The sequence below is a fragment of the Xyrauchen texanus genome, chromosome 28 (genome assembly GCF_025860055.1).
Source record: "Xyrauchen texanus isolate HMW12.3.18 chromosome 28, RBS_HiC_50CHRs, whole genome shotgun sequence".
Taxonomy (NCBI): domain Eukaryota; kingdom Metazoa; phylum Chordata; class Actinopteri; order Cypriniformes; family Catostomidae; genus Xyrauchen; species Xyrauchen texanus.
The window spans coordinates 33,027,394-33,036,049 of NC_068303.1; the positions used below are offsets into that span (position 1 = coordinate 33,027,394).

At 37.9% G+C, this 8,656-nt stretch overlaps 1 protein-coding gene across 2 annotated transcripts; it reads left to right on the plus strand.

Moving 5' to 3' along the window:
• The first annotated feature begins 347 nt into the window (after positions 1-347).
• Positions 348-6,784, plus strand: LOC127622246 (protein C10). Of its 2 annotated transcripts, none has more exons than XM_052096279.1 (4): positions 348-404; positions 5,008-5,101; positions 5,194-5,370; positions 5,445-6,784. In XM_052096279.1, the coding sequence occupies exons 2-4, from the start codon at positions 5,050-5,052 to the stop codon at positions 5,582-5,584; spliced, it is 369 nt and encodes a 122-aa protein (XP_051952239.1). In that variant the 5' UTR covers positions 348-404; positions 5,008-5,049; the 3' UTR covers positions 5,585-6,784. The 2 variants fall into 2 exon arrangements, with proteins under 2 accessions (XP_051952239.1, XP_051952238.1); XM_052096278.1 differs by having other exon boundaries at positions 353-409.
• The last annotated feature ends 1,872 nt before the right edge of the window (positions 6,785-8,656 follow it).

Consider the following 8,656-nt stretch of genomic DNA (forward strand, 5'->3'; position numbering starts at 1 on the left):
ACGAAACGTACACATTTTGTTCTACAACATAAATTACACACAGTCATACCACAAACAGGCTTATATACTTTAAAAGAAAAACATACGGCGGCTTCAAAATCCCGTTTGAGGTATGACTGTGTGTAATGTATGTTGTAGAACAAAACATAAACGTTTCGTCAAGTAATGTTTACCACAGACCTTAATTACTCATAAGTTCTAAAACACTATTATACAATTCCCCCATCCCAAACCACTTGAGCGAAAACCAGGCAGTCATGACTAAACCCTCAGGAACATTTTCATTCATTCATCCCTTCTATGCGATTATTCTAATTCTACTGTCGCAAAAACAGGGTTCGTTTCCACACGGTCCGTTTCCACGGCCGGAAATTTGTGCGCGTCACAGGAGAGGCTGTGTACAGGTACTGTAAGTACATTCAAATATTTAAACTAATATTTATGTATACAATTATGATACATTTGCCGCTTAATGTTTGAGGAAACGATTAACCAGTGGCTTCACGCTGAGCGGAACTAACGTTACATGAACGTGAATGTTAAAAGTGCTGGAAGCGATTTCTTTACTGGATCAGAAAATGTTCCTTCTCCCTGACAGAGATCACTTAAGTGTCCTGAGACGTCTCCCCTGAGACGTGACTGCAATAGACTGTGTAATCGGCAAATTAAAATTTGACCGCGAGATGGGGGCTTTGTTGTGCTTCTGTGCTTACAGCACATTTAAAGCTTAAGTATTTAATTTCGCCAAAACTAGCGCACCCAATGGAATAGCAAAAATAAACAACGTTTTCAAAACAGCTTTCCAAATATGCTTCTTGTATGTAGTTGTTCAAACAGGCAGATAATCCTGCCCCCACTCACGCCACTGGTTGAGTAATGTTTTTGTGGGGGGTTTGTTATCCTGTCTACACCAAACGTGATCAGCCCGGTGCAAAGCGACAAAAGAAAATGTCTCCCATTATAACCAATGATGCTGTCTACACTAGATGCTCAGCGACATTAAACGGCCATGTTGCGCTGCATGCGCTGGCAATAATCCTGCCAACAAGACAAATAAATAGTTTATATTTTTCATTTAAATGCGTCCAGTAAAGATATCCTCAAGCCATTGCGACATCACTTATGTCCTCTGTAGACATGGTGTAAGAGGGACCAAGAGTGTAGATTCCAGGAGGGATGGGGGGTAGGTAACCCCCCAAATGTTCAAGCCCAATCTACACCCTTGAGTGAGACTAGGGATGTCACGATGTTAAATTTGGATGGTACGATTATTGTCTGATAAAAAAAAAATCATGATCTTTACGATTATCTGCAAATTTACCTATTGTGTAACAATAAAACCCTCCACAAAAACTTAAAACTTAACTTTAATTGCAGCATTCGTCAAGACAAAAATATTAGCCCCCCCTATGAAATGTAAATTATTTTTCAAATATTTCCCAAGTGATGTTTAACAGAGCAAGGGGATTTTAACACAGTATTTCTTATTATATTTTTCCTCTGGAGAAAGCCTTATTTATTTCAATATGCCTGGAATAAAATAATTATTTAAAACAATAAAAAAAAAAAAACAGCTTAAGTCAATATTATTAGCCCCCTTAAGAAATTATCTGTTTGATTGGCTACAGAACCAACCACTCTTATCCAATGACTTGCCTAATTAACCTAATTAATCCCCCAAGCCTTTAAGTTGCACTTCAAACTGAGGATTAGTATCTTGCAAAACAACTAGTGAAGTAATATAAAACTGTCATCATGGCAAAGACAAAATACATTTCTTTAGACTAGAGAAAAATAATTGTTAATGCTCATAAAGCAGGAGAAGGATATACACGTTTATCAAAGTGTTTTCAGGTGTCAAGAACTGCCGTGAGAAGTATTATCAAGAAGTTTGAAGAGACCCACACAGTGGAGAACAAGACTGGCTGAGGCAGGAAGCGAAAGATTTCAAAAACCTTGGAAAGAAAACTGGTGAGAGAGGTTTCTAAAGACCCAAGAACAACTGCCAAGACACTAGTGAATGATTTAGCCAAGTCTGGGATTGATGTCTCAACGAAGACAGTCACTAGAGCCCTGCACAGGAATGGACTGCGAGGTTGCAGACCAAGAAAAACTCCACTTCTGAAGAAGAGACATCTCCAAGCTAGACTGAAGTTTGCCAAGAACAACCTAGAGAAAAATTATGCATACTGGAAACGTGTCCTTTGGTCAGATGAGACCAAACTAGAGCTCTTTGGCCATAGAGATGTTGCCATATGTTTGGAGAAAGAAGGGAGAGGCGCTCAACCCAAAGAACACCGTTCCCACAGTGAGACATGGCGGTGGGAGTATAATGCTGTGGGGATGTTTCAGTGCGTCTGGAACTGGGAATCTCATCAGGGTCGATGGAATCATGAAAAAGGAAGACTAAGAGAAGATTTTGAAAGACAACCTCAGGAAATCTGCAACAAAACTTGGTTTGGGTCGACATTTCGTCTTCCAGCATGATAACGATCCAAAGCATACCTCACTTCTGGTGAAGAACTACCTCCAAACGAGCAAAGTGAATCTCCTTTACTGGCCTGCACATGCCCAGACTTGAATCACATAGAAAATCTGTGGGACACACTGAAGACTAGAGTCCATGCCAGGACACCAACAAATCTGGAGGAGCTTGAGAGATTTGCTAAGGAGGAATGGGCTGCGACTCCTCAGGAGAAATGCCTAAAACTTGTTGAGAACTACAACAAACGACTAAAGGCTGTTATCAAGCAAAAGGGATGCACTATTGACTATTAACATCAGAGGGCTAATCATTTTGACCTGTAGATATTTTTATTCTTGGTTATGATTTTGTTTCTATTTGTATTATAACAATCTAAGGTGCCTAAATAAACTATTATGTTTAGAATTTTTTTTAGAAATGCTATGTTGAAAAAACTCTTTGCTCCATTAAACAGCACTAAACTAAATATTTCATAGGGGGCTAATAATTTTGTCTTCAAAATTGAAAACAAGTAGGTAAAGTACTTGTACTTAAGTAGGTGCAATTTTCTCTATCTGCCCTCTGACACCAAAACGTACTGTACCTTTTCAACAGTTTGTATACCCTTTCAAGAAATAAAAATGTAATAAAAAATAAAAACCAAAAACACCTTTAACTTAAACCATTTGTTTAAAATAAAACTGTGTCAGGCTAGAAGAACCTTCTTTCTTTATTGAGTAATCTAACTATCAGCCGGATAATCACAGCACTTTTACGTTCACTGAAATCTTATTCAAGTAGGAAAAACTATTTGGAGGCATTGAATTCACTATATGTATATATATATGTGTGTGTATATAATGTATGTTTTCATTTTGAGTGTTTCACGTGTTGAAAATTCATATTCTTCTGCATTTATATTTATGCATTTGGCAGACATTTTTATCCAAAGCGACTTACAGTGCAATTATTACAGGAACAATCCCCCCGGAACAACCTGGAGTTAAGTGCCTTACTCAAGGGCACAATGGTGGTGGCCATGGGGTTCGAACCAAGGACCTTCTGATTAACAGCCCTGTATTTTAGCCACCATGCCACCACCACTCCATGCGCCCAGCTTTACCTAGACAATCTGCATGCGCCCAGCCTTACCTAGACAATCACCTCGTGAACTCCGTTACCTTAGTAACAGTCTCACAGACCAGCCAGGCAGAGGGCATGACACAATTTTTCAGTACTTAAAAAAAAAAAAAAATAGACAACATGGATGTTTTTTCTGTTTTTTAACCGTAGCTTCCAAATTCTTACGGTTTAATAACCGTGACCATTTTAATCGCGGTTAATTGTGAAATCGGGGTAATCGCGGCATCCCTAAGTGAGACACTCTAAACAAACAGAGGAATTTATCATAGCACCACCGAGACAGTTTTCTAATGTGGCAGGGCGGAGGGCTGGGCTGGGCTGGGCTGGGTCATGATTCCACACACCCGGCCCTTAAATAGGCTGATGAAGCCTGAGAGGGATAAAGGTGACCGGAGACGGCAGTGTGACAGAGAGAGAGATTACGGGCCCGACACCTGTTTGTGTATTTGTCTTTTTGGTTAAATTTATAATTAAAATATTATTTATATTGTCAAGCCGGTTCCACTGAACTGTGTTACATCGAGAAAATGATCCTATTACTGTCTTCCTTTTAGTTGTCTCTGTATATTAAGCTGGTAAAGAAAAAAAGTATTTTAACACTGAAAGAGTTACATTCTTTAGCTTTAAACTAGCACAGATCTTATTTCCATTCACAACAACTACACCTAAATTGAATATAATACACACATCCATGGTGTCGCATGGATTGCGGTGAATTAAAAACAATGTATCCTGGAAGTGCTCTGCTGTTTAGTTTGTATATTTTATTACTTACTTATTTATTTACATTATTCATATTTCCCCCAGAATCAATAACAAAGGTGGTCGCATCAACGCAATGTTTATTTGAAATATGACGACAATGAAAACACAAGGCCACATATGGGCAACATATATAAAGTAGGCCAATCGATTAAAATATTTAATCGTGAATAATCGCATGATTTTTCATAGTTAATTGCAATTAATCGTAGGTTTTGAAAAAGCTGGGACATTGTCCGTCCAGCTGTTAGTGGAGAGACCACTTTGGACAAAATGGCAGTTACATTCGGTGAGTTGGCACGTTAACTTATCTTGCTAGCTGGCTAAGGTTTACGTTCGATATAAACTCGACTCAGCTTGAGCTTCCCTCTTGCTTGTGAAATGGGCGGGGTGTGTGATGTTGGCACCAGGGCACTATATTAAGGGTGGGTTTTAGGGCTATACTGCGGGGCCATTGGCCTAATGGTGGGAACGAATATCGATTTTAGTCTTTAGGTCAGAGGCTATTGGCCCTGTCTGGAAAGTTGATAGGCCTGGCTTGGACTGGCCCGACAGTGGAAAAGCAGCTGTTGATAAGAGTCGACCTATGTATAAACCATTCTATAGAATGTCACATCAGTATTGTTTTTACTCCTCAGGGTTGACATCATTTGCAAATCTCCACCGTGGCGTGAGCCAGCATGGCCTCTGCCCCAGCACAGCAGCCCACACTCACTGTAGAGCAAGCGCGAGGTGAGATATCAGTCCTTACCATATACAATCAGTGTTCACAGTGTTCACAGCACAATTTGGACGAAGCCAAACCATTGTCTCATTCATTGCAGTTGTTCTGAGTGAGGTGATCCAGGCATTCTCTGTGCCTGAGAACGCAGCTCGCATGGAGGAAGCCAGAGAGAGCGCCTGCAATGACATGGGCAAGATGCTGCAGCTAGTGTTGCCTGTGGCCACCCAAATCCAGCAGGAGGTCATCAAAGCATACGGCTTCAACAATGAGGGAGAGGGTGAGATGGAATATGCAATCAAAACCATTTAAAATTAAACATCATCATTCTAACTAATGTGTTTTGGCTTTCAGGTGTTCTCAAATTTGCCCGACTAGTTAAGATGTATGAAACTCAGGACCCAGAGATCGCAGCCATGTCAGTAAAACTCAAGAGTCTTCTTCTACCGCCTCTCTCCACTCCTCCAATTGGCAGTGGAATCCCAACCTCATAGAACATGCTTTTAAACGTATCGATCTTGGAGTCAGTTTTAACACTTCTCTTAAAGGAATAGTTCACCCAAAAAGGAAAATTATTTAATTATTTACTTACCCTGATGCCATGCCAGATGTGTATGACTTTCTTTCTTCAGGAGAACACAAACGAAGATTTTTAAAAGAAGATGGAGCTCTGTCAGGTCCTATATAATGGAAGTGCATGGGTGCCAGCCTTTGACAGTCCAAAAGTCATATTTAGGCAACATAAAAGTAATCCATGTGACTCCAGTCAATCAATGAATGTCTCTGAAGTGAATCGATAGGTTTATGTAGGAAACAAGTCGATAATTAAAAAGTTTTTCATGTTAAATCGGTGCTTCCATCCAGGGCACTCATGCAGCTTGAAATGTCAGAACTTTGGTGTGACGTTTGTTCTTCTGTTGTAAATAAGTGGCGCTACTGAATTCTCACGTGAACTCGCTGACACGCTTTGCGTCAGCTGCTGGCAGGAAGTGACATTTAAAAGTTAACTTTTTAATTCTCTATTTATCACATACACATTTGGGATGGCATCAGGGTAAGTGAATAATGGAATAGTTTGAATTTTTTGGGCAAACTATTACTTTAAAAGTGACTTAAACTGAGGACAATTAAACATTTCTTGGGAGACTTTGTTTTGATGATAAATAAACTTCTACATTCCCATTTACTTTCAGTGAATTGCTAGAATTAAAAACATTTGTCTTTTCCCCCTCATATTTATTCTTTTTCATTTCCATCTTTTATGCCAATGTTCAATTTGCATTTATTTACCAAGCAGAACACAAATTTGTAAGGGCCTTTTGTGTAAAGCTTTTTATACATTTTCCATTGATTAATGTCTTACTCATGGCTGGTATAATAATTAAATAGCTAACATCTATGCATGATAACCCAAGACACTGTTCTTATGCTCATTGCTGTTTGCAAAACTATTATCAGATCTGTGTTTATCCAATAAAGTGTCAATTTATAATAGTGTCACTATTTATAAAGACCTTTCCTTTAAAGAAATGACTTTCTGCATTTAGATGTACTGTACTCTATATTGCCATGTGTGCTCATTTTTGTATATATGTATACATTATTTTAGCATGTTACAGAGCAAATGTGTGTGTGTATATATAATATATATAATTAAAACTTCATTTCATTTTTTCCTCATTAAAAAAGTTTAACAAGAAATGTAATTTTGCAATGTATGTAGGAAATCATGAGCACTCACATTTAAGACTCCAGTCATATCAGTAACCTTATAAAAGTGGTTTTATTCTACACGGAGATGGTCGTATGTGGGGGTGGCCATGTTGGAATCACATGATCAGCTGAATCCTACTTAATCTCAGTAACCATCCTGTTATTTGACACTTTCACTCATTGATTAAAAATAATCATGGATCTACAATGGCATCTGAAATGGAAAACTATTGATTTTAAATGATGCTGTAGCCAAGCCGCTGTCAGTGTAAGTCCAAGATGACACAAAGACAAAAGTTACTGAGTGCCCCTTTTAAGAATTTCTTGCATACACACTACTTGAAAAAATAGTGTGATATTCTGCTAACTGCAAGGTTATGGTAATGACCTTCTGACTAAACGTCTTGATGCAAAACACAAATTGAGTCAGGAACAGACAGCTAATGACAGTTAAATGGTGTAATATTTAACTAGTTTATGCTAGTCTACTTTTAGACTTGTACTTAAACATATTTGAAAAACTCAAGCCACAATGTTTTTCTGCGTTATGTCACCTCTGATTCTGTTGTGCTACAAAAGAATCTCTAAGGATGCATACTAAAATTGCCCTTCTAGGAGTTCACACAAATTCTCCATTGTTTACTCCCCCTCATGCAATCCCAGATGTGTATGTTTTTGTTTCTTCTGCTGAACACAAATAAGGATTTTTAGAAGAATATCTCAACTCTGTAGGTCAATACAATGTGAAAGTGAATGGTGATCAAATATTTGAACCTCAAAAAAGCACAAAGGCAGCATAAAAGTAATTCAAAACATAACTCCTTTTTCACTATGAATCTTGACATCAGCAGTCTCCTTGACGATCATGATTTCAAGCTTGATAACACTTACTAGTGCTTTAAGCATGTGTCAATCACTAGGAAGTGTAATCAAGCTTGAAATCATGATCGTGCCTAGAGACTGCAATGACAGGATGTACAGTGAAAAAGGAGATTCATTGTGTTCAGTTCTCACCCAAAATCGATTAGATTGCTTCAGAAGACATGAGTTAAACCACTGGAGTCTTTTGGATGAACTTTTTGAACTAATTCCTAATATTCTAAGAACATTCTCTTTAGGTTCTATTTATTATCATCATAAACAAACAATACCAAAACATTTCAGGGAGGGTTTTAGTGTGACATCCTAAACGCATAAATTATACAGAATGTTTTAGGGTTAGGGGTGGGTCTGTGTGACAATGGCGAATTAACAGTATTCCATATTCATGTACACATGCATAATATTAATGTTATTTCTTACTCAAGGTGGCTCAGAGGTTTCAGTGATTGACTTGAATTACATTTGACATTGCTATTTGCCGAAGAAGCAACGTGGAAGTAAACGATAGCACGTGTAACACATGAACTGTATGATTTGGCTATTTTCAATTGGGTGTAGCCCTACTACAGAAATTATGTATGTTGATTTATTTATTTATATTTATACTCAAAAAGTGCCTGAGAAAATACATATGGGTAGCTTATGTGTTGATTATGTGTTATGTGTTGCTTAATATGTCTATCTACAGCTGAAATCAGAAGTTTACATACACTTAGCTTGAAGTCATTAAAACAAATTTTTACTAATTATTCGACAGATTTAATATTAGCAGACTATAGTTTTGGTAAGTCGTTTAGGACATCACTTTGTGCATGACACAAGTAATTCTTCCAAAAATTGTTTACACTTTTAATTGACTATATCACAATTCCAGTGGATCAGAAGTTTACGTACACTAATTTAACTGTGCCTTTAAGCAGCTTGGAAAATTCCAGAAAATTATGTTTATTGCCTTTAGACAATTGGCCAAT